Genomic DNA, 26,424 nt, shown 5'->3' on the forward strand with positions numbered 1-26,424 from the left:
GGGAGGGGAGCGTTGGGGAGGCTGTAGCTGCTGGGGGAAAATTACTTCTAAACACCACGGGTAAGATTTTGTTATTTCTGTCTCAAATGCTGATTGTAAGCGTGTTCTTGCAAGGTCCTGCTATATTTAATATGTGCTTTAGTTACTTTATATTTCTGGTCAGGACAGATTTGATCAGGTCTTTGACCTCTGTTTAAAGTACAGTAAACCTTCTGAACTATGATTCTGGTTGATGCTTCATTTTAGAACATTCCCCACATGGTATATACATGGTAACGGCCGCTCTGGATTTTGAGTTAATCATGGAATCATATTCAGGCTATTTGGTTATTTTCTTTTAATATTATATCTTTCAGAAAAAGCTCAACAGCCTGTGTTCCTAAATTTAACTGTGCAGCCGTGAGCTTTGCTTGCCACAGAAGGAATTGCAACTCAGCTAGCTAAACTAAACCAGCCAATCACACAGCGGTATTAACTTATGTGACAAATAACTTGAAGTGCAGGAACAGCTGTTGCAAACCCTTGCTACTTGATCTAGACACTTCCCTCCCTCCCCCCTTATTGTGTCACCCATTGAGGCTTGTAATTGACAGAACAAGCAAATCATTCCTTGAATCAAGACTGTGCAAAGAAATACATGGAGCTCCATTTTATTTAATTATTTGACATCAGCAGTTAACCTCCCTCCCTCCCTCCCACTTTTTTACAGCTGCAACTCAAAGGGTGCAGAACAGAAGGGAGTACATTCCTATGGCAATTGGACAGTGCCCAGTCTCATTTCTGTGAGGTAGTTGGTTATACTTTATTGCTGACGTCTAGCAAGTATTTTTGTGCACGGTATGTCTGCCATACATTATATGTCTATCGAGATGTGTATATAGGGTACCTCAAGGCTCGCTTCTTTCTGGATGCTATTACGGAGCCCCTTAAAATAATTTGCATTTGCAGATCCACTTTTACCCCTTTCTCAGTATTACCTTTGAATTTTATTTTTTCATTTGGTGTATCGATTTAGAATCTGACACTTTGCCTTATTTTAGGACACTCAATCAGTGACATACAGAAAAAATGGAAGACGAAGACGGAGAATATGAGGAATATGAGGAGTATGAAGTGGAGGAGATCGTAACGGTAAGAAGTGTAAAACAATTACGGAAAGTTAATTAGCTAGAAAGAAAGCAACAAACTCACTTTCTTCCTGCAGTCTTGTCATCATATAATGAACATCTAAAAACTATTTTCTAAAGATATGTTCCACCAATAATTACAGGCATATTGATTTTGATTAACTTACCGATCCTCATGATAATATTTTTAAAATTAAAAAATAGCAGTATTTAATATACCAAACTTTTATCTCATTAATTAAACAAGCTGTTATATGTAGTGCCCAGCTAAAATTAGGGAGGGTGGCCGCATAAAAGTAAGCAAAGCTGTTTCCCCCAGAAGAGCAGAAAAATGTGACTGACAATTAACAAACAGAAATGATGCTGCTAATTTTGCACATGGATGAAACTTTTCCTTCTTGAAGCAAACCTTTATTTGTCAGCACCTCTAAAATTGAAGCTTATGTTTATATTGAAAAACTTATTCGAGATTAAACAAAAAACAAATAATCCTTTGACCTCAAAACTTAAAAAAGACATATTTGCCTCAAGACGTCCTATTAAGAAATAAAAGCACAAAGCTAATTTTCCCTTTCTTTTGCGATATTAATCACCGCTATTTTCCCACTTCATACCAGAGTCTTTTGCTGTACTGCGATATTTTAGCAGTCAGCACATATAAAAGGCATGCTGAGCACGTAGGAGGAATGCAGCATTCAAGTTCAAACAGGCTGAGCAGTCAGTTCTCAAGTGGTTGGTAGGGTAGAAGGTGCTCTGACAGATATGTAATAAAATCCAGTGCAACTAGCCTTGAGCATCTTTATATTTTCCTCCTAGAATATTCCTCTTTGGCAGTGGTTTCATTTACAGCCATTATTTGAAATCAACAAGAATAGTCCAATAAATGCTGAAATATGATTACTGATTTTACATCAGTAAAGGACTTATGTCATGAGTATTTGGCATTCTTAGGAATAGTCTATCAAATATTAGTTGTCGACATTTCTGATTTTTCTTTGTTTTTGAAGTTTCCTAATGTACTTTTCATAATCTTCTGTGATGTCAGAAACTTATACCCGGTCAACTGTCTCAATATTTTTTGAATCATAAATTATTGTGATTTTGAATTTTGCTTTGTCCCACCTTATAGATCACTAATTGATGACAAGAACTAATCCTTTAACTAAACCAATAAATACTCATTTGATTTGTCCAATCTATCTATTTTTATCACTGCTGTGAATTTCTTGATAATTATAGGCGCTGCCAATCCTTGTTAGCAGGAATTTCATGCTTTAGAAAGTAGAATCATTAATGATAAATTGACCCAATAATAGTATATACAGTACTATTTAAGTTCATTGCCATATTATAAAGCAAATGTCTGTGGTGATTTGTTTGTTCAGTAAAAGCAGGTTGTGCAGATGGTCCCTTGTTTTGCTCAGTTATTAAGTGCACTGATTAATGTAGTATTGAACTGTACAGAGTAGGGATGCCTTGGGGTCAGTTCTCAGTTTGCGATGAGTTAACTCATCCCATTTGGGCAGTGGTTGGACACTACAACTGACGACAGCACCCCTGGATTAGGAAGGAATGAACTCTCCAAGGTTTTCACTCCATAGCACTGTACAGTGACCCCTGCTGGAAGGTGTGCATGTGTAGTCAGTGTATGGAGACTGAGCAGGCTCAGTTGTGATGATGCCCTCTAGAATTGAGTAGCCTGATGGCACTGTCTATGTTCTAATGGGCAGTTGGGAGAGGTACAGTAGAGCCTGTGGACCTGTACCTCAACTTTAGAAGAGGAAAGGATGAAATTGGGAAAAATAATTTAACTCCCTTCCTGAAAGCAGTGCCTGGTGCTGGAATAAAGCTGTGACTCTGGCTAATATTCCCTCTCCCTCCTTCAGGAATACTAAAGGCAATTGTAACATCCCAACTATTGCTTCAGGTGAAATTAGGCAATGTAGCACAGACTGGGAATTAAACTTGAGCCCTCCCATTCTATTCTATGATCAACAATCAAAGCTGTTGGTGTATTATTTTATTCAAGTCACTGTAACTAATAAAAATGATCATTTAAACGTATCAGATTCCCAGAGGGTTTGACAGGGTAGATGCTGAGAGACTGTTTTCCCTGGCTGGAGGGTCTAGAGCTAGAGATTTTAGTCTCAGAATAAGAAGTCACCCTTATAGGATGGAGATGAGGAGGAAGTTCTTCACTCAGAAAGTTATGAATCTTTGGAATTCTCTACCCTAGAGAGCTATGGATGCTCAGTCATTTTGTATATTCATGACAGAGATTTATATATTTTTTGGGCTCAAAGAAAATCAAAGGATATGGGGATAGGACGGGAAAGTGGAGTTGATGTAGAAGTGCAGCCATGATCTTACTGAATCGCAGAGCGGATCTGAGGGGCTACATGGTGTACTCCTGCTCCTATTTCTTATGCTCTGAACATGGTTGACTCGTATCTCAGAAGTGGCCTAGTGAGCTCCTCAGTTGTATCAAGATGCACCACCACCTTGTCAGTGCAATTAAAGATGGACAAAACATCCTGAAAATGAATTTTTAAAAATATAGCTCAATACTGCTTCTGAAAGCACCTTGATCCATCAAGCCATCATGGCAATTGGTGGAAAGATTATAATTTATGTATTTCATCACATTTTCTGCCCCCAAGAATACAGATAATTCTGCAGTCTTAAAATGTGAGCACAGTCAAATCTCAGATTTGCAAACTTCTAGAGATGGATAAAGTAGTTCCACTTTTTAGGGACTTATAATGGAATGTATATTGGTTATAAAGGAGATTTTGCCAAGGCCATGCAGACATCTATCATAGTAAGACTGTCTGTAATATTGAAGGTGCATTGTAGAACAAAATGCCATTCTTAGTATAAAAATAGTGATTGACAGCCCCTTATAATATATTCTGTTAAAAATCAGAACTAATGGTTGAAACTTATTAAAATAGTAAAGTTGTAAAGGAGTTGTTGTACTGCAAAATAATTTGATACTTATTGTGTTTCTTAGTTTGATAATGTTCAAGAGACTCCATTTTTGTGATATATATTCAGTTGAATTCATATTGGTCTATTTTTATAGTTTGTGTATTTTTAAAATTTTTAGATGTCAGAAATTCTTTGTGAGGAATTTAAAACAGTCAGTACAAAATGTTAATGTATTTAGTGTTTCAAGTCCAAAAATAAAAATTGTGATAAAATATTTTACGAACAAAGTAAAAATATGTTAATGCGGGGTGTGTTTGATTTCCTGTTGATTGTTCTATACAATAATACAATCTCAATTCATTTCATTGTGCATGCATTACTGTCATTGAAGTAAGGTGTCATGAAGCTTGTACTGTGCCACTATCATGATATGTGCAGTTTTTACCCGCTCATCTACTGGTCTTCTACACCCAGGTTACTAACCTCTTGTAATCTGTTTCCCAGCTCCATCTCCATCATTCAGGCAATAATCCATAATCGCCACTGGTTTTTGTCAAACATTTCACAGTACTTTCGGAGAAAATTGCATATTGTTGCATCAGGTGCTAAACGTTATCATAAGCCAAAAATTGCTTTCATGTCATCACCATGAAGAATGGCTTTTCATCCATATCAAATTTGTTCCATGTTGTCATTGTTTTCTTGATGATGGCCAAGATCCAGCTCTGGAGTGAGTTCATGCAGTCTTATTAAGTAATTGAATTGGAAATTGTAGCCAGTTATACTATTTCAGACCTGAAAATGAGTGGGTGATTCTAGTCTAGTGTCAAGAGTCTATAGGAAATATGAGTCAGGCACAGGCTGGTTGTAATGAGCCAAATCCACTAAAATAGACCTGGACATATAATTACAACAGGTTCAAAATGTGTGATGTGAATCAGGTAACATTGTGGGGTTTGCAAAAGGTCATCTGAACAGACTATTCATGTATCTGAGTTCTGCTACTGACATCATGACAAAGTAATTCACACAGTGGATGTTTTATGCAGGATCTATAATAAACTAAATGTTTTTCATCACGCTGACAAAATATTTGTGCTGTTAGCAGGTAAAAGTCTTGTCCACTTTAATTGAATGAAATAAAACTTCCTTTTATTTTCAGAATAAAACTTTTATTTCTTGCAAACCTGAAATAAAAATAAAGCTACTCAACAACATGCTGTGGGCGTTATTTGGCCTACAACTCATGGCTTAGGCTAATTTTACAATTTTACAATGATAGCAATGTATGGTTAGATTGTTTTAGGCAAATTTTCCTATTGAATGTTTTCCTATGCTAAAGTCATTTCTTTCCACTGATAATTCCAAGGTTTCCATAACTCTTGTAATAAAATTATTATTAAGTGCAGTAGGATCATTTCTCCCACTTCGGTGATTTGGTTTTGTTCCTACTATTTATGGATATTGCTGAAAGAAGAGACATGCTGTCAAAGCTTTTCATCTTGCACTCATCAGGATGAATGCAAGAATGCCAAATTTCAAAGGGAACACAATTTATACTGCATGAGAAAAGGGTGCTGATTGGTTGGCAAGTCGACTCTGGTCGCGGCATTGCCATGGAGAATGCACCAGGGAACTATAGTCCCTCACACTTTTGTTTACTTCAAAAAGGCGCAAAGCTTGGACATGTTCCTTTTCCTCCAGAGGACAGGTCCCTGCATGTGAATATATGTAGCTTCTGGCAGGCATAAGTGAGAATTATGGATATGAACACACTTTAGACAAAGCAAAATGGATTCCCATCGTGCCACAGATCTCAAAAACGTTGATGGCTCTGAAGTGCTTTGGGACATCCTGAGGACATGAAAGGTGCTTGTTTATAATTGTCCATTTTATGATGGGATGATTACTTCTTACAGTTCTCAGGGTTGAGGGACTTCAGTCATGTGGAGAGACTAGAGAAGCTGGGATTGTTGTTCTTAGAGCAGAGAAGGTTAAAGGGAGATTTAATAGAGGTTTTCAAAATTATGAGGGGTTTTGATAGAGTAATGAAGGAGAAACTGTTTCCACAAACAGGAAGATTGGAAACTAGAGGAGACTAATTTAAGGTAATTGTCAAAAGAACCAGAGGGGAGCTGAGGAGAATTTTTTTTACACAGCAAGTATTATGATCTGGAGCGCTCAGCCTGAAAGGATCGTGGAAGCAGGGGGAGTGGGACTAATTAGATCGTTTCTCAAAGTGCCAGCACAGACACGATGGGCCAAATTGCTTCACTCTGTGCTGTAAGGTTCCATAATTACTTCTATGCATTCGGTTTAGTAAAATCATAATCACATTCTTTATAAACATGCTTGTGATTTTGCTCGACCAAGCAGAGAGAGAAAAGACTTCAATCATGATCTTTTAATAATCTTCGAGTTTGGTGAGTGTCGAGTTCGGTGAAGGGGGTGGAGGTGCTCCATTTTTCTTTTTTTCCCCTTTTTTATTTGGTTCTTGCTTCGGTGCAGTGGAAGGAGCTGTTTGGTGAGTACCTGATAAGCTATTCTACTTATAATAAATGGTCTGTAAAGTTAAGGTATGGCAGGGCAGCTCCGCCGAGTGGAATGTACAGCCTGTGGTATCTGAGAAGTCATGGACACACCATGTGTCCTAGACAAACACATCTGCAGGAAGTGTCACTGGCTGCAGAAGCTTGAGCTCCAGGTTTCGGAACTTGAGCGGCGGCTAGAGTCACTGTTGTGCATCCGCGATGTGGAGGACTACGTGGATAGCACATTTAGAGAGGTGGTCACACCACAGATTAGGATCATGTAGGCAGATAGGGAATAGTGACCACCAGGCAGTCTAAGAGAACCTGGCAGGTAGTGCAGGAGTCCCCTGATATGATCTCACTCGCTACTCGGTTTTCCATTTTGGATACTGGTGAAGTTGATTGTTCCTCAGAGGAGTGCAGTCACAGCCATGTTTGTGGCACGACAGGTGGCTCGGCTGCACAGGAGGGGAGGAAGAGGAGTGGAAGAGCAGTAGTGATAGGTGATTGATTAGTTAGAGGAACAGACAGGGATTTCTGTGGCAGTAAACGTGACTCCAGGATGGTGTGTTGGCTCCCTGGTGTCAGGGTCAAAGATGTCACGGAACAGCTGCAGGACATTCTTCTGGGGGAGGGTGAAGAGGCAGAGGTCGTGGTCCACATTAGTACCAATGACATAGGTAAGAAGGGGGATGAGGTCCTGAAAGCAGATTTTAGGGAGCTAGGAAGGCAATTAAAAAGCAGGACCTCAAAAGCAGTAATCTCAGGATTACTCCCAGTCCCATGTGCAAGTGATCATAGGAATAGGAGAATTGAGCGATTGAACACGTGGCTGGAGAACTGGTGTAGGAGGGAGGGCATCAGATTTCTAAGACATTGGCACTGGTTCTGGGACAGATGGGACCTGTACAAGATGGATGGGTTGCATCTTAGCAGGACTGGGATGAATATCCTCTCAAGGAGATTTGCTAGTGCTGTTGGGGAGAGTTTAAACTAAATTGCCAGGGGGATGGGAACCTGAGAGGGAGCTCAGATTGGAGGGAAGCAACACTGGTAACTAGTCAGGGGCGTGGGAACCAGGAGCAAGTATTAGAGAGGAATACCAAGGTGCATGGAATACTGGGGGAGATAGATGGCATGAGAGTAGGGAATAGTACGTTATCAGGTGGGGTCAGAGTAAGGGAGAAAGTAATAAAGTCTGCGTCAGGGTTAATGTGCATGTATGTGAATGCATGGAGTGTGGTCAATAAGACTGGTGAGGTTCAGGCACAGTTAGGACTAATTTCTCCAATCTAGCTTCATAACTGAAATTCCTCATCCCTGGAACCATTCTCGTGAATCTCTTCTGTACTCTCTCCAATGCCCTCACGTCTTTCCTCAAGCGTGGCTTGGAGAAGAAAAGGCTGAAAGGTGATTTGGTAGAGGTATTCAAGATCATGAGGGGCCTGGACAGAGTAGATCGAGGGAAACTGTTCCCACTCGTGAAAGGATCAAGAATGAGAGGGGACAGATTTAAAGTATTTGGTAAGAGAAGCAAAAGCGACATGAGGAAAAACTTTTTCACGCAGCGAGTGGTTAAGGTCTGGAATGCACTGCCTGAGAAAGTGGTGGAGGCAGGTTCAATTGAAGCATTCAAGAGGGAATTAGACAGTTATATGAAAAGGAAGAATGTGAAGGATTATGGAGAGAAGGCAGGGGAATGGAATTGAGGGAATTGCTCTTTCAGAGAGCCAGTACAGACACAGTGGCTCCAATGGCCTCCTTCTGCGCTGTAACAATTCTGTGATTCTGTAATATATTTGGCCCCATAATATTGTTTTATACTCTTAGTCTTGTGCCTCTTTACTGTAGGTAGAGACCATTTTTGTTTGTTAAAAGAATACTCCAGAGGCTCTTTTCCGTAATAATGCCTTGTATAAAAGAATCGATATCTAATTGAAATTAACAGTGACTTCCACTATCAGTTGCATGTGTCCTAAGCTATCATAAAAAATAAAGTCTGATTATGGCCTTTAAAGCAACCTTCCCTCTGCATTACCAGGATATGTTGGTGTAGTGCTATGTTATAGCACTATATAAGAGGTTTTCAGTTTAAATCCCACTATAGCAAGTTGAAAAGTTAATTTAGTGAACCCTCTGGCACCAGAAGGGGAATAAGATGTTCATGAAAGCTCCTGGATTGTAAAAAGACACCTCCTTCACTTATATCCTTCAGGGAAGGGAACCTATAGACTCCAGTCCCCCATTATATTGTTGCCTCTTATAAGTTGCCCAGTAAGCCACTCCATTGTCAAAACAGTAAAAGAAAGAACTTGCATTTATAGTGTTTTTCACAGCCTCAGGACATCCCAAAGCACTTCACAGGTCACTATTGTAGGAAACACAGCAGTTAATTTGTGCACAGCAAGTTTGCACAAACAGCATTGAGATACATGATCAGATAAACTATTTTAGTAAGGTTGGTTGAGGGATAATATTGGCCAGAACACCAGGGATAATTTCATTGCTATTGTTCAAATACTGCCATGAGATCTTTTATGGGTAGACAATGCCTCAATTTAAAATCTCATCTGACAGGGTAGCACTGAAGTGTCAGCCTAGCTTATCTGCTCTAGTCTCTGGAGTGGGTCTTGAATCCACAACTTTCTGATTTAGAGGTTTGAGTACTATCACTGAACCAAAATTGAGACTTCTTAGTGTCGCTAAGGGCTGGGCAATAAACAAGGCCTTGAAAGAATTAACTGCATCCCTAACAAAAATTGAAAAAAAAACAGATTGGTTTAATGGGAAGCAGGAGTAGCCTTTAGAAGGTACTGAGATTTTATCAGTTGATCATGTTTAGTGTGTTTTCCTCATAGAATTACATAGAAATTACAACAAGGTAACAGATTGTTTGTCCAAAGCAGTCCTTGTTAGTGCTTGTCCTCTACATGAACAATACTCCTAATCCAGTGTGTCCATCCTGACCAATATCAACCTGTTCCTTCAACCAACTATCATAAACTATACTTCAAAGTTGACATGATCTCTGCTTCACTGTAGTGGATACCTGGAACTCTCTCCTCTAAAAGCTGTTGAGGTTAGGTCAGTTCAACATTTCAAGACTGGGGTTGATAAATTTTTATTAGATAAGGCTTTTAAGGGATGTGGAACAAAGATGTAGAAATGGAGTGTAGCTACGAGCCAATTGAATGATGGAACAGGCTTGAGTGGCTGAATGGCCTAATCCTATGTTCCAAAATGTAAATTAATACAATGCAAGATTCCTTAGGCAATAGAAGGAATATCATTTGCTATAAATAAGCATCAAATTATTTTATCCTGAAGGCTTTTCAATGAACTCACACAGAGCTGGAAAATATGGGACAATGTGATAATTTTTTGTTTTTGATTCTCTGTGGGATTTGTCCCATTGTAGTACCATACATATGAAACTAAGGAGGTGAAAAAAGGAAAAGAGATTACACAGGTTAAAGAGGTAACAAAGGTAATTGCCTGTACCCTGTGTGTTACAGGCTTGCATGAAGCAGTTGTTTACGCTTGTTCCTGACATAAAAATATTGGCTGATGTGGGCCGCCAGGCTGGAAAAGCCATGTTTGCCAACTTGCATGAGAATGTGCTGCTGAATGTTTTACTGTTGTCCTTTCCTGAGAAAAAAATCATGCAGCAGCTTGTCACTGATACTTTCAAAGATCAGACTGAAACCTTAGCCCCTCTGCCAGATGGTGTTGCTGATCGTCAAAGCCACCAGAGTGATCCAAACCATGAGCCAAACCTTGGCTCTTCTAAATGAAGGAATTAGCCACTAGAAGACCAGATTGTATACAGAATTAAGCAAATCACCATGGTCAAATATAGTTCCAAGTCACTTATCGGTTACCATCTACATTGCAACTCTCCTGTGAGTAATTCAAACCAGGATCCAATCTCAGATGAATGGAAATTTAGTATTTAAACCAGTTTGCATCAGGATCTCAAACTTACTTGTACCAGCTTTTACTCCTGGAGCACTCAGCCTCTGAAAACAATAAAAGTGAATAAGTAAGGCTGAAAGCACAGAACGGTAAAGTGCCACAATAAATGAGAGTTAAATCTGGAAGATTGCAGAGCATAGTGAACTCTAGAGACCTTGATGCAAACTGATAGATGTTAGTTCACTTTGACATCTTAGGTAGTATTTTTGCCACAATCGCACAGGGTTACCTTCACTGTGAACAGTTTCATACATCCCTCCTCTGTGCCACCCTGTAATGTAGTGGTGATCATATTGGATACAAGTCAGTATGGTGAAGGCATGATCCGTGGTTTATTTGATGGCCTTTCAAAACCTTTTGGATACCCTATCTATTTGGGACTGAAAAAGTTTGCAAGTGTTGGAATGTGTCTGATGAGCAGCATTTCTGGCTTTGCAATGAGCAGCATGGGTAGCTTTTGATGGATTATCTTGCTAGACTCTAAGATTCCAGCTTACGGTTACAAGTACTGTAGAATTAATTTTCATCAGAAGGATTTTTTTAGATTTAACAAAAGTGCATTAAATGCTTACTTTGATGTCAAGTTCACTCTTATACATCTGACATGTGCAAGTTTTTAATGTAAGGAAGTTTTTGCCAAGTCCCAATTATCATAGCTATTCCTGTTATACACAATCTGGTTGCAAACAATGTTGTTGTGCCCTAACAATAAAACTGGATCAAATAATTTGTAGAATATTTAATATCAAACATTTTTGTTGCCTTTTCTTTGCCTGTAAGGCACTAAACTAAGAATTTAAAAACACAATTCTACTGCCAATGCTATTTAGTCATATAGAGCTGCCAGAATTAGTCAGGAAATGATTTATTGTGACAATCACTTCACAGTTTTAATTGGATGTCTCAGCTTTTGGAAAATACTTCCACAATGAAGTAATGTAATCACCTACAACACACAACCTCAATCGCTGAAGAAAAGTACAGTGTAGAAAAACTTATTCTTTAAAGCTGATGGACTGCAAACAATTTCAGGAGTAGTGTCCACATCTGAACGAAGACTAATCTTAATTAGTCCGATTGAGAGCAGTAAAATGCTGAAAGTCTTGGAAATACAGAGCAAGAAATGCAGAGCAGGCAAATCAGCATTTGAGACAGATGTGTAAATTAACATATTAGACATGACTTTTTCATCAGAATTTTGACACGCAGTGTTTTCAGTTTAAGCTTAATCAAACATACGGGTTGAAATTGTGCTGTGTAGTTTTAGTAACAAACGTATTGACCCAATTTTAACTCACTCAACACCCATTCACTTACACAGAGTTAACATAGGATCCAATGATAGGTAATGGAATTTCCCTTGTCACCTATAAATGTGATAGCTCACATATTTTGAACAGACTGATGACTTCGTCAAAAGAGTGGACAGAAATGTACGGAAGTGTTAAACAATTTGTTACTGATATTGTGCACTACAATTTCGTCCCAGTAGTCTTTCAGTCTAATTTTAATTACAGATAATTTCCTTGGTTTTCAAGAAGAGTAATATGTTAGCGAAGTTTCCTGCTCGCTGTTCTATAATCTGTAGCAATAAAAAGCAACGGTTCACTGAATGCTTTGTAGCAGGCTTGGTATTGCATGGCTACTTCAGGTAGACCAGTTCTGACTATCAGCAAAAGTACAACAGATAAACTTTGCTGCAGTAAACATGACCCCTTTTATTTCGCTGCTCTGTTAACATGTTTCTTTCTCATAATGATTCAGAACCACATTCATTCGAAAGGTGAGAACAGTAACAAAGTTAAATAATTCGTGAATATTAGGAGGTGCATTGTTTTAATGCATAGAATCAATACTGTTTTGCTTCAGTAGACATGATACATTTTATTTCGCTAAACAATGCCTTTTTCTTTCCCACAAGTTTTCAGAACCACAAACAATAATTCGTGAGGTGAGCATAGTCAAACAGTTGGCAGTGCTTTGTATATTGAGGTAGAATTAATACTGTTTGCTGTAGTGTGACACCCTTTATAAGGTACTAAATTACTATTTTTCTTTTCCACAAGATTTCGGAACCACGCACGGTCATTCGAGAGGTAAGAGGGGGAGGGTAGCACAGGGGTAATGCTATTGGACTTGTAATCCAGAGACCTGGACTAATACTCCCACCATGGCAGTTGGTGGAACTTAAATTCAATTAATTAATATTTATGGAATAAAATGCTAATCTCATTAATAAAGACTGTGAAACCACCGGATTGTTGTAAAAGCCCATCTAAGGAGGAAATCTGCCATCCTTACCCAGTCTGGCCTACGTTTGACTTCAGACCCACAGCAATGTGGTTGACTCTTAACTACCCTCTGAAATGGCCTAGAAAGCCACTCAGTTGTAGGTGCCTCACCACCAGCTGCTCAAGGGATGGGCAATAAATGCTGAACTTCGCCAACAACACTCACATCCCAAGAATGAATAACAAAAAAAAAACCTCAGCAAGTTAAATAATTGGTATATGGCCTGGATTTTGCAGTTGTTAATGACATGAAACTGTCAGCATTTGCCATCATCATGACTGTGAATCTGACGGCAACCTCTAGTGTCCACGTACATGCAATTAAACATCGACACCTAAAAAAAAAATTCTTCCTCATATTCCCCCTGCATCTCTTTCCCAAATCCCCTAGTCCTTCAATGTGATTGTTTGCTTGATGATATCACTGTTGCTGGATGCCGGAGAGCCCCATGAACTGTTGCCAGAATCAAAGTAATGTTGGGAAAGGGGAAATCCATACCACAGAGATCACTAGATCTTTGTGGGCAGCTTTCTTTAAGATCACTGCCGATTTGCCACTGACTGAAATTTGGGCGAATATTTGGTGAGGCATTTGTTCATAGGAATAGAATTGATACTTTATGTTTGGCAATAAATATAACACAATTTATTTAGCTACTATAATGACCATTTTTCTTTTCCACAAGATTTCAGAACCACACACAATCATCCAAAAGGTGAGGACAGTAACAAGTTAAATAATTAGTGAATATTTGCTGGATCATTTGTTCATAGGAACAGAATTAGTACTTTGTTTGCTGCAATTAATGTGACACAATTTATTTAGCTACTAAATGACTATTTCTCTTTCTCAAAAGACTACGGAACCACAAATGGTCATTCAAGAGGTGAGCATAAGTGACAAGTTCAATGATTTGTGAATATTTGGTGGTGTATTTGTTCATGGGGTAGAACTAATATTGTTTTATTCATTTTTTAAGGTTCATCAGTCTGGTTCAGGGTTGCCTGTCAGAGAAGTGAGAAGGAGAAAGAAGATTGACAAGTCAAAGTTTATGACTCCTTACCTTGAACACAGTCATAAGATGCAAAATCTGTTCAGTCAGGTATGAAATCTGTGTTTCATGCTTTATGCATATATTTGTTGGCTATGCATTTTTTCTTCAGCATTCTACTCTTGGGTACCTTGCTGAAGTGCTCTTGTAATCCTTGGCAATGACTGAAGAGGGCATCATGACTGACCCCAACAGTGCCCTCACCTGAAAACAATGCAGACATGGGTCATCTGGACAAGGAATTCTGGCTTTACCTCTTCCCTACTCTAGAACTCTGAGGTCATTTGGACCAACTCCAGTACATCTTATCTAAGATTGACTAATGCGGTGCAGACCAGGGATTGAGCTTAAACTTTCCAGGTCTGTTACGACTAAGTTATACACTGAGCAGTACACCTACCAACTGAAATATGCTATAGTGGTTCTTGAGGTTCATAAGGTTCTTAGAGGATATATTAATCTAAGTTGTATTTATATTATAAAATGTGCATTAAGATGCCACATTTGCGGCACTTGCCTCTTATGTTAAAGATCATGATTTAAGTGATACACAGATGTCACATACTGCTGTGTGATTTCAACCATTTGTATCAGTTAATTCATTGTTTTTTGTGAATTCTGTCCAATTGAGCAAGTGCATTGCCCAGTTGATAATCAGAGCATGTCCTGTCTCTACTGTTATTAGAAATCTACACAAATGGAAAGGGCCTCACTAGCAACAAAGTGAGCTGTGTCCACTTTGGTCCATTAAACTGAATAAACAATTTGTGACACTGAAAGATATAGAGTAAGGTATCTGTGTGGCCTGGAAATTGGACCACCCTGTGCACATTTTACAGTTGTCCATGGCATAAGCCAGATTACTATCCATTTCCCTCTTTTCTTTATTTTTCCCTTTCATTGCCATCCATTTAAGAACATAAGAAATAGGAGCAGGAGTAGGCCATTCAGCCCCTCAAGCCTGCCCCACCATTCAATAAGATCATGACTGATCTGTCCCAGGCCTCAACTCCTCTTTTGGGCCTGCTCCGCCTAATCCACGACTCCCTGAGATTTCAAAAATCTATCTACCTCCTCCTTAAATACATTTAGTGATCTAGCCTCCACAACTCTCTGAGGCAGAGAATTCCAGAGATTCACCACCCTCAGAGAGAAGAAATTCCTTTGCATCTCAGTTTTAAACGTGTGCCCCCTTATTTTGTAACTATGTCCCCTAGTTTGAGATTCCCCCACTAGTGGAAACATCTTCTCAACATCTATCCTGTCAAGCCCCCTTAAAATCTTATATGTTTCTATAAGATCACCTCTCATTCTTCTAAACTCCAATGAATAAAGGCCTAACCTGTTTAGCCATTCTTGATAAGACAACCCCTTCATCCCAGGAATCAGCTTAGTGAACCTTTTCTGAACTGCCTCCAATGCTAGTATATCCTTCTATAAATACGGGGACCAAAACTGTACGCAGTACTCCAGGTGTGGCCTCGCCTGTAGTGAATCCCTTTTGAACTGCCTCCAATGCTAGTATATCCTTCTATAAATACGGGGACCAAAACTGTACACCGTACTCCAGGTGCGGCCTCACCAACACCCTGTACAGTTGTAAAAAGACTTCCCTATATTTGCCATCTATATTGCCACCTATCTGCTTTTAGTGTCACCCATTTCCACATTTAACTCCTCACATAGCCAACCATCCCCTGCCTCTCCGTTCCTCCACTCAATTCCCATTTTAGCTGAGTCCAGCTGCTTTTGCATCAGACTGAATCCCTCTTCCTCCTTAACACTGCTCCTACACCAATGGCAGGAATTGTCACCTCTGTACACAATAGACAGGAATGCTTATTCTTGTGAGAATACCCCTCTACAGGTACAGGGAGGGCGCAATCACTAATCAACAAGTTATCAACACTAAGTGAGTACTGACAGGCAGCTTGTCGATCGGATGGGGCAAGATATCCAATGACTTCTCTGTGGAGTCAAGCCAATCATGGTAAGTAGACAGGATAAGTAATAACTTACCTGTAAGGATTTTGCAATAGCTTCTGGTAGTTCCTTTAAGGACCACTGGCCAGGCTGCTCAATGCCAAGTACCAGTGGGAGCAATCTGTGCCGCTCCTTCAAAATTGTATTGTGGTCCCAATGATGTAATTTTCCCTTTTATGAGTGGGCTGAATCAATCCCTTTAAGGACCACTGATTAGGCTGGTCAGTGCTGAGGACAACTGACTCTAGCATGCATGGTGCCTGCTGTGCCAAATTGTGCATTAAAATTACAATCGTGATCCTACAACTAATGTAGGACTCAATTTGCATATTTAAAAAGGCTCCCATCGGTAGTGAAAATTAAATCAGGCAGGAATTTCCTCTGCTGGTTGCCAGTTGCTTCAGGTGAAAAATGTGTCTTTTCACATTGTAATTTGAGTTAATTTTTCAAAATAACAAAGTAGCTTTGCTTTCCATGGACTAATGAGTAAGCCTCCCACCCGCAACCCCCCCACCTCATCACAAATATGGTGATGTCCGGACGGGCACCAGGGACTGGGCAATAAATGCGGAGTTGTGATTTTCATTATGCTACCACCTTGTTCCCGCCCAGTAGTCAAGTTGAAATTTGGCTCCACTGTGTCAAAAGCTTTGGTTGATTAAAATTGTATAGGTCTGTATAGAATTTTTTATGTTGCTCACAATTCTCCAGAAGCTAATGAGTGATTTGAACACTGTCAGTAATGCAGTGGGTTTCCCTGAAGTGACATTGTGCCTCTGGGACAACTGACTCAATGATACATAATACTGAATGATTGCGAAATTCTCAAGTGTATTTTCCCAGTGATTGTCACAGTATCTAATTTCAGATGACAAAAATTGATTTTTGTAATTGAAATGTGATCATTTTTAGAACAAATACAAGGAAGAATTTGAAAAGGAAAAGGGAAAACCATATGCTATTATCTCAGACACGCCAGAGCTGAAGAGAATTCGGAAGGCTCAGGAACAACTCAGTGAGGTGAGAAGAATAATAAACTTGGTGAGGTGGCATCTTCTACTTAGCAACACAATAATCCTAACTAATCTATACATTGGAAAAATATTGGGCATTAATCAAACAGTCGTAATTAGTTCCTTTCTTTTCTCCCCCTCATCACCCCCTCTCCCCATGAATTGTAAACCTTTTCAGTTAATGCAATACTGAAGGAGGGCACTATGGAGGACTCGAGCAGTGAGGCAATATGGCCAGAACTCAGAAATAGGAAGGGTGCAGTAACAATGTCGGGGCTGTACTACAGGCCTCCCAACAGCGAGCGTGAGATAGAGGTACAAATATGTAAACAGATTATGGAAAGATGTAGGAGCAACAGGGTGGTGGTGATAGGAGATTTTAATTTTCCCAACATTGACTGGGATTCACTTAGTGTTAGAGGTCTAGATGGAGCAGAATTTGTCAGGAGCATCCAGGAGGGTTTTCTAGAGCAGTATGTAAATAGTCCAACTCGGGAAGGGGCCATACTGGACCTGGTGTTGGGGAATGAGCCCGGCCAGGTGGTTGAAGTTTCAGTAGGGGACTACTTTGGGAATAGTGATCACAATTCCGTAAGCTTTAAAATACTCATGGACAAAGACGAGAGTGGTCCTAAAGGAAGAGTGCTAAATTGGGGGAAGGCCAACTATACCAAAATTCGGCAGGAGCTGGGGAAATGTAGATTGGGAGCAGCTGTTTGAAGGTAAATCCACATGTGATATGTGGGAGGCTTTTAAAGAGAGGTTGATTAGCGTGCAGGAGAGACATGTTCCTGTGAAAATGAGGGATAGAAATGGCAAGATTAGGGAACCATGGATGACAGGTGAAATTGTGAGACTAGCTAAGAGGAAAAAGGAAGCATACATAAGGTCTAGGTGGCTGAAGAAAGACGAAGCTTTGAAAGAATATCGGGAATGTAGGACCAATCTGAAACGAGGAATTAAGAGGGCTAAATGGGGTCATGAAATATCTTTAGCAAACAGGGTTAAGGAAAATCCCAAAGCCTTTTATTCATATATAAGGAGCAAGAGGGTAACTAGAGAAAGGATTGGCCAACTCAAGGACAAAGGAGGAAAGTTATGCGTGGAGTCAGAGAAAATGGGTGAGATTCTAAACGAGTACTTTGCATCGGTATTCACCGAGGAGAGGGACATGAAGGATGTTGAGGTTAGGAACAGATGTTTGATTACTCTAGGTCAAGTCGGCATAAGGATGGAGGAAGTGTTGGGTATTCTAAAAGGCATTAAGGTGGACAAGTCCCCAGGTCCGGATGGGATCTATCCCAGGTTACTGAGGGAAGTGAGAGAGGAAATAGCTGGGGCCTTAACAGATATCTTTGCAGCATCCTTAAACACAGGTGAGGTCCCGGAGGACTGGAGAATTGCTAATGTTGTCCCCTTGTTTAAGAAGGGTAGCAGGGATAATCCAGGTAATTATAGACCGGTGAGCCTGACGTCAGTGGTAGGGAAGCTGCTGGAGAAGTTACTGAGGGATAGGATCTATTCCCATTTGGAAGAAAATGGGCTTATCAGTGATAGGCAACATGTTTTTGTGCAGGGAAGGTCATGTCTTACCAACTTAATAGAATTCTTTGAGGAAGTGACAAAGTTGATTGATGAGGGAAGGGCTGTAGATGTCATATACATGGACTTCAGTAAGGCGTTTGATAAGGTTCCCCATGGTAGGCTGATGGAGAAAGTGAAGGCACATGGGTCCAAGGTACTAGCTAGATGGATAAAGAACTGGCTGGGCAACAGGAGACAGAGAGTAGCAGTGGAAGGGAGTTTCTCAAAATGGAGACGTGTGACCAGTGGTGTTCCACAGGGATCCGTGCTGGGACCACTGTTGTTTGTGATATACATAAATGATTTGGAGGAAAGTATAGGTGGTCTGATTAGCAAGTTTGTAGACGACACTAAGATTGGTGGAGTAGCAGATAGTGAAGGGGACAGTCAGAGAATATAGCAGAATATAGATAGACTGGAGAGTTGGGCAGAGAAATGGCAGATGGAGTTCAATCAGGGCAAATGCGAGGTGATGCATTTTGGAAGATCCAATTCAAGAGTGAACTATACAGTAAATGGAAAAGTCCTGGGGAAAATTGATGTACAGAGAGATTTGGGTGTTCAGGTCCATTGTTCCCTGAAGGTGGCAACGCAGGTCAATAGAGTGGTCAAGAAGGCATACGGCATGCTTTCCTTCATCGGATGGGGTATTGAGTACAAGAGTTGGCAGGTCATGTTACAGTTGTATAGGACTTTGGTTCGGCCACATTTGGAATACTGCGTGCAGTTCTGGTCGCCACATTACCAAAAGGATGTGGATGCTTTGGAGAGGGTGCAGAGGAGGTTCACCAGGATGTTGCCTGGTATGGAGAGCGCTAGCTATTAAGAGAGGTTGAGTAGATTAGGATTATTTTCATTAGAAAGACGGTTGAGGGAGGGACCTGATTGAGGTGTACAAAATCATGAGAGGTATAGACAGGTTGGATAGCAAGAAGCTTTTTCCCAGAGTGGGGGATTCAATTACTAGGGGTCACGAGTTCAAAGTGAGAGGGGAAAAGTTTAGGGGGGATATGCGTGGAAAGTTCTTTACGCAGAGGGTGGTGGGTGCCTGGAACGCGTTGCCAGCGGAGGTGGTAGACGCGGGCACGATAGCGTCTTTTAAGATGTATCTAGACAGATACATGAATGGGCAGGAAGCAAAGAGATACAGACCCTTAGAAAATAGGCGTCATGTTTAGATAGAGGATCTGGATCGGCGCAGGCTTGGAGGGCCGAAGGGCCTGTTCCTGTGCTGTAATTTTCTTTGTTCTTTGTTCTTTGTACTACTGCTAAATTACCATCCATCAGCTCAACAGTGACAGTAGGGCTAAATACTAACACTAGGGTAAACCTGAAATGTGTTGGAAAGGACCTTATTCTAACGTGTTCACTTAAACCTCTATTTCTATACATAATTGAGGCTGACCACCCTGAATGTGAATGTTGGAGACACATTCAAGTAAAGGCCACATGGTTTGAAGTCCAGTCCTCAATTACTGTAGCCACCAGGGTTCTCATCACCCCAACTCTAAGCTAACCACTCAATATACTTAAGTTTCTTTGTCTTATTCTGTGGCTGTGAGTAGGCATGTCACCACAGTAACCTAGTGGTTTTTCTGCAATTCACTGCATGTAGTCTTTACTTGCAATGCACCAACTTCGGCCTTTAAATTCTGTATCTTATTATAAATCTTATGTCTGTATCCATGTCCTGTTCTCAAAGCATTACTTCTCATTGTTTAGTTTAGTTTAGCTTAGAGATACAGCACTGAAACAGGCCCTTCGGCCCACCGAGTCTGTGCCGACCATCAACCACCCATTTATATTAATCCTACACTAATTCCATATTCCTACCACATCCCCACCTGTCCCTATATTTCCCTACCACGTACCTATACTGGGGGCAATTTTTAATGGCCAATTTACCTATCAACCTGCAAGTCTTTGGCATGTGGAAGGAAACCGGAGCACCTGGAGGAAACCCACGCAAACACAGGGAGAACTTGCAAACTCCACACAGGCAGTACCTAGAATTGAACCCGGGTCACTGGAGCTGTGAGGCTGTGGTGCTAACCACTGCGCCACTGTGCCGCCCTTGTCTCACTTACATGTCAAAATTTTCCATTTTAAATTCTTATATCTACAATTGAAATGAAAAAGCCCAGATTTTGGGTTTTGTATCGAGACACAACGTCGGGGTCAAATGGGGTTACCAACCCCGCATTGTGTGGGGCACAGTCACTCGGCAGTGATTTTCCTTCAGCTGACTAATAAGTGGCCAGAGGGCGCACTCGCCATCCACTTAAGGACGGCGGGCAGACTCTCGGGCCTTCCAGCACGGAAGGAGCTGTTTCAGGTAAGGGAGAAAGTGTGCCTCCATCTTGAGGCACCCTCTCAGCAACTTCTAAAACTTTGGAATTAAAAAATGGTCACATTGGCCATGGTACCATCGGTCAGCCGTTGGGAGGCTACCTCCAGTCTCGCAGGTTGACTAAAAAATTCCTTAATAGGTCATTAATTTATCTTACCTGTTTGCGAGCAGGTAGCCGTTCTGCCCCCCGAGCCCCCCTCCAGGAAAACGGTGGGACAGTGCCGGTAAACTGGCGTGCCGGCCAGTGACGTGAATTTTTGTGCCCGCCCGCCTCCATACTCACCCCATATGGGGGCAAAGATTTAACTAAATCTTGTCACCATACAATTTCAGGTGATGTTGTATTATCTTGCACCTTCCTCTGCCACCGGTTCCCCTTCCTCACAATTGCTCAAAGTGCTTCCTGCAAACTTTTTCCAGTGCCATTTGTTTCTCAGTCACTGGGATGTTTTTATGTTCAATATGTTTTGATACAATATGAAGAATAGTGAGAGGAAAAATTTCATCTAATTTATTGAAGTAAGGTCTACAGTGAGTTTTTTAGACAGCCTCCCTGATTTTGTGACTGCACGTCCATGTGTGTCTGTGAGCGAGATAGTGGTGGAATTTTAACTCACTCAAAATCCATTCACCTACAAAGTTAAAATTGGGCCAAGAAAAACACACGCTTCTGATTACAAACCTGGTGTAGCTTTAGTTTTGTGTTCTATGTGCTTCAGAAAGCACATAAATCTGAGAGAGAGACTTGGTTGATTTTCAACTTTGATCCAAAACAGGTATAAATGTGATGGTGCCACAATTGGGAGGCCTGAACCATTTTCAGGTTTGGTCCTCATTTGAATTTTACTGCAGCTCACTGGTTTTGGATGGTGGAAAATCATGTAGCTTCTGCACAGAACTTGGCAGTAGGTGGAGCATGAATGTTCCTCTTGAACCCAAATTTAACCAATTTGTGCTGTTCAATGAGCTTCCTTGTTAACGCGTATCACACTTCGATCACCTCTTCTGTGCAACAAGGTCCCACTTGAACTCCCTTCTTTCTCTGGACTTTATCATTTTAGTTTAGGCTTCTGTGGCAGTTAAAAGCACTTGATATATTTATCAAGAGGCCACGACCAATGTCATACAGGCTTGACATTGTGTTGCTTGGTTGTATCTAATTATTAGATGAATGGCCTGTGAATGAGGATTCTGGCATATATCCTTTAGATAATGATGAGAGCTGAATATTTGCAAGCACTCATTAGCATGTTTGCTAGTGATATTCCTATATTTAAAAAGGGAGATAAAGATGGAAACTATTGACCAGTTAGCTTAATGTTAGTGGTCAGAAAGATAATGGCATCTTTACTCAAAGATGAAACAGGAAAAATTTAGAAACTGAAAATATGTTCAATGCTCATGGAATAAAAGGGATAGTAGCGACATAGATACGGAATCGGCTGAGTGACAGGAAACAAAGAGTAGTGGTTAATGGATGTATTTTGAGCTGGAGGAAGGTTTGTAGTGGAGTTCCCCAGTGATCAGTGTTGAGACCCTTGCTTTTCCTGATATATATTAATAACCTAGACCTTGGTGTACAGGGCACAATTTCAAAGTTTTCAGATGATACAAAACTTGGAAGCATTGTAAACTGTGAGGAGGATAGTGTAGAACTTCGAAAGGACATAGACAAGTTGGTGGAATGAGCAGACAGGTGGCAGATGAAGTTCAATGCGGAGAAATGTGAAGTGATTCATTTAGGTAGGAAGAACATGGAGAGACAATAAAGAATAAAGGGTACAATTCTAAAGGAGGTGCAGGAGCAGAGGGACCTGGGTGCAAGGGTGTATATGTGCATAAGTCATTGAAGGTGGCAGGACAGGTTGAGAGCGCATTCAATAAAGCAAACAGTGTCCTGGGCTTTATTAACAGGGGCATAGAGTACAAGAGCAAGGAAATTATGTTGAACTTGTATAAGACACTAGTTCGGCCTCAGCTGGAGTATTGTGTCCAATTCTGGGCGTCACACTTTCGGAAAGACATGAGGGCATTGGAGAGAGTACAGAAAAGATTCACAAGAATGGTTTCAGGGATGAGGAATTTCCATTATGAAGATAGATTGGAGAAGTTAGGACGGTTTTCCTTGGAGAAGAAAAGGCTGAGAGGTGATTTGATAGAGATATTCAAAATCATAAGGGATCTGGACAGAGTAGATAGAGAGAAACTGTTCCCACTCATGAAAGGATCGAGAACGAGTGGGCACAGATTTAAAGTATTTGGTAACAGAAGCAAAACTGACATGAGGAAAAACTTTTTCACGCAGCGAGGTCTGGAATGCACTGTCTGAGAACGTGGTAGAGGCAGGATTTCAAAAGTAAAGGTCATGCTTGAGCAAACTTATTGAATTCTTTGAAAAAGTAACACAAAGAGCAGATAAAGGTAATGTAGTAGATGTAGTATATTTGGGTTTTCAAAGGCCTTTAATAAGTTGCTACATCATAGATTCATGACTAAGGTCAAAGTATGTAGAGTCAGGGAACAGGTAGCAGAATATAGCAAGATGGCTACAAGTAAACAGAAAGTAGGGTGTTAAGGGTAGTCACACAGAATGGCAAATGGTTGAAAGTGATGTTCCACTGGGATCGGTGCTGGGACTCTGTCATTCACAAATTGTATTAATAATTTGGACTTGGGAATTGGAAGTACAATTGCAAAATTTGGACAAGACCAAATTACAATGTATAATTAATGCAAAGGAAGTCTGAGACAAAATACAGAAAGACTTTAACAAACTTGCAGAATGGACATGTAATTGGCAAATGAATTTCAATATAGCTAAATGTGAGGTGGTGCATTTAAGTAGCAGAAATAATTATCATCCAACTCAGGATGATAAGTGTCTAAATGGGGTAGAGGAGCGAAGTGATCACTGATACCTGAATCACTAAATGTAATGACGCAGATTAATAAGGCCATTAATAAAAAAGCAAACCAAGCACTGGGGTTTATTTCTAAAGGGGTAGAATTGAAAAGCAGAAAAGTTATGTTAAACTTGTATTGAACCTTGGTTAGACCACAAAAAAAATGTGCATTTATATAACACCTTTCATGACCACAGGACATCCCAAAGTGCTTTACAGCCAATGAAGTACTTTTGAAGTGTGGTCACTGTTGGAATGTAGGAAATCCAGCTGTCAGTTTGTGCACAGCAAGCTACCTCAAACAGCTATATGATAATGACCAGATAATCTATTTTTGAGATGTTGATTGAAGGATAAATATTGGCCAGGACACGAAGGATAACTGCCCTAATCCTCTTTAAAATAGTGCCATGGGATCATTTACATCTGCATGAAAGGGCAGACAAGTCCTTAGTTTAATGTCTTATTTGAAAGACAGCACCTCCAACAGTGCAGCACTCCCTCAGTCCTGCACTGGAATGTCAGCTGTGATTTTTGTGCTCAAGTCTTGAGGTGGCACTTAAACCCACAACCTTCTGACTCAGAGGTGAGAGCAGTACCAACTAAACTACAGCTGTTATACTCAGATTACTGTGCACAAGTCTGGTCACCATCTTATAAAAAGGATATGGAGGCACTAGCGAAGGCACAAAAAATATTTATCAGAATACTACTAGAACTGAGAGGATCGACCTATCAGAAAAGACTGAATGGGTTGAGGCTCTTTTTTCTATAGAAAAGAGAAGACTGAGAGGTGACCAGATTGAGGTCTTTAAGATAATGAAATGGCTTGATAGGATAGATATAGTGAAGATGGAACTAGAGGTCATAATTATAAAATCATCACTAATAAATCCAATTGGGAATTCAGGAAAAATTTCTTTAGTCAAAGAGTGATAAGAATGTGGAACTTGCTCTCACAAGTAGTAGTTAAGGCAAATGGAATAGATATGTTTAAAGGGAAGCTGACACATGAGGGAGAAAGGAATAGAAGGATATGTTGATAGGGTTAATGAAGAGAGGTGGGAGGAGGTTCATGTGGAGTATAAATGCCAACATAGATCTGTTGGGTCGAATCGTCTTTGTATAATTAATGTAAAGGAAAACTGAGACAAAATTCAGAAAGACTTTAACAAACTTGCAGAATGGACATGTAATTGGCAAATGAATGTAGACTCAATGTAATCATCTCAAATAGTATCATTTTTGATTCAATTTTTTTTTAAATTATGAAGGTCAAATATCGTTCAGAAGGTGACAAGGCAAAGACTATGTGCCACGTTGATGGGAAGGCCCGGGATATCGAACATGCCAAAAATGTTTCCCAGTTAGTTAGCAAGGTAACGTTGCTTACTTCACTGTCGACTCAGAGATTTGGTCTGGTTTACATCTTGCATAATTTTATGTACAATACAAATCTACTGCATCTCCAAATCAGTTTAGTGACATGTCTACTCAACTGCCTATTCCAGGTGTTGTATAAACAGAAATGGGAAGATACCAAGGATGTCTACCAACTGCCACCAGATGCCCCTGAGCTTGTGCGAGCAGTGAAATTTGCCGAAAACTTCAGTCCGGTAAAGAAATTTATGAATCAACAAAGCTGTAGCAAATGCCAAGCAGACAACATCTGTGTGATAATAAAAGCAAAATACTGTGGATGCTGGAAATCTGAAACAAAAACAAGAAATGCTGGAGTCACTCAGCAGGTCTGGCAGCATCTGTGGAAAGAGAAGCAGAGTTAACGTTTCGGGTCAGTGACCCTTCTTCGGAACTCTGTGTGATGCCTGTATGTCTGATGGGAGTCTTGCTGGAATACCTGCAAACAAGCGATGCCCAGCTATGAGAAATGTGCGAGTGTCTGGGATGGCCTTGTGGAGGTGAGGCTTCTGCCTGACCCTGCAAGGCCATCCACGGTAAGAGGATGCAAGACCAGGGGCAGAGACTCCCTAGGTGTGAGTACTTGTGCTCTGGATCTCCAGGCAGATCCAGGGCTAGATTTTGAGCCCTGCCCTCGGAGCAGGAATGGAGGTGAATGGGCACTAAAAATAGTACCTGGAGGCAGGATGGAGGGGGCGGCAGAGTTACCCGCCTGCATATGACGGGTAGATGATTAAGCTTGTTAAGGGCCAATTAAGGCCAATTGAAGATTCTGAGAGGCGACGGAGGACAGTTTAGCTGCCTGGAGGCGGCAGACCGGTGGCAAGTGGGGGGTGGGGGGGGGGGGGCGGTAGTGGGCAGTGCTGCAGGCAGGCTTAGAGGCATTGAGTGTTTCACACAGTGCGGGCTTCTGACCCATATCAGAGCCTGACAGTGAGGTTCAGAAGCCCGCAGGGAAAATTCAGTCCCTGGTTCAATTACCCGGCGTCACCAGGTGTAACTGGACAGTCCGGGAGCGGGTAAGGCACACCTTGGCTTTGGCCAACTTATGGGGATCTGGATTTCCAAAGATAAGAAGGATAAAGGAGTGCTTGGAAGGCCTTTGTAAGGGTGGAGGCAGTGGGAGCAGCATTCATGTATATAGATTGATCTGCTTCGTGGAGGCCTATACTACACCAACCCCCCCCCCCCCCCTCCCTAACTCCACCCCCCTTTCCCCCACCAGGCCAGTTACTGCTGGGTCTTCAGTGGATCGGGGGGGTATA

General features: G+C 40.8%; 1 protein-coding gene across 1 annotated transcript in view; it reads left to right on the top strand.

The window, feature by feature from the left end:
- The first annotated feature begins 1,068 nt into the window (after nucleotides 1-1,068).
- neb (nebulin) overlaps nucleotides 1,069-26,424 on the top strand; it is a 361,674-nt gene continuing 336,318 nt past the window's right edge. The window contains exons 1-10 of the mRNA XM_068036260.1: nucleotides 1,069-1,131; nucleotides 10,008-10,076; nucleotides 12,486-12,524; nucleotides 12,631-12,660; nucleotides 13,542-13,571; nucleotides 13,713-13,742; nucleotides 13,836-13,958; nucleotides 16,803-16,910; nucleotides 25,015-25,119; nucleotides 25,252-25,356. Coding sequence (XP_067892361.1) covers nucleotides 1,069-1,131; nucleotides 10,008-10,076; nucleotides 12,486-12,524; nucleotides 12,631-12,660; nucleotides 13,542-13,571; nucleotides 13,713-13,742; nucleotides 13,836-13,958; nucleotides 16,803-16,910; nucleotides 25,015-25,119; nucleotides 25,252-25,356 — 702 coding nt within the window. The remainder of the gene's footprint in view (nucleotides 1,132-10,007; nucleotides 10,077-12,485; nucleotides 12,525-12,630; nucleotides 12,661-13,541; nucleotides 13,572-13,712; nucleotides 13,743-13,835; nucleotides 13,959-16,802; nucleotides 16,911-25,014; nucleotides 25,120-25,251; nucleotides 25,357-26,424) is intronic.

The sequence above is a fragment of the Heterodontus francisci genome, chromosome 7 (assembly GCF_036365525.1).
Source record: "Heterodontus francisci isolate sHetFra1 chromosome 7, sHetFra1.hap1, whole genome shotgun sequence".
NCBI lineage: Eukaryota > Metazoa > Chordata > Chondrichthyes > Heterodontiformes > Heterodontidae > Heterodontus > Heterodontus francisci.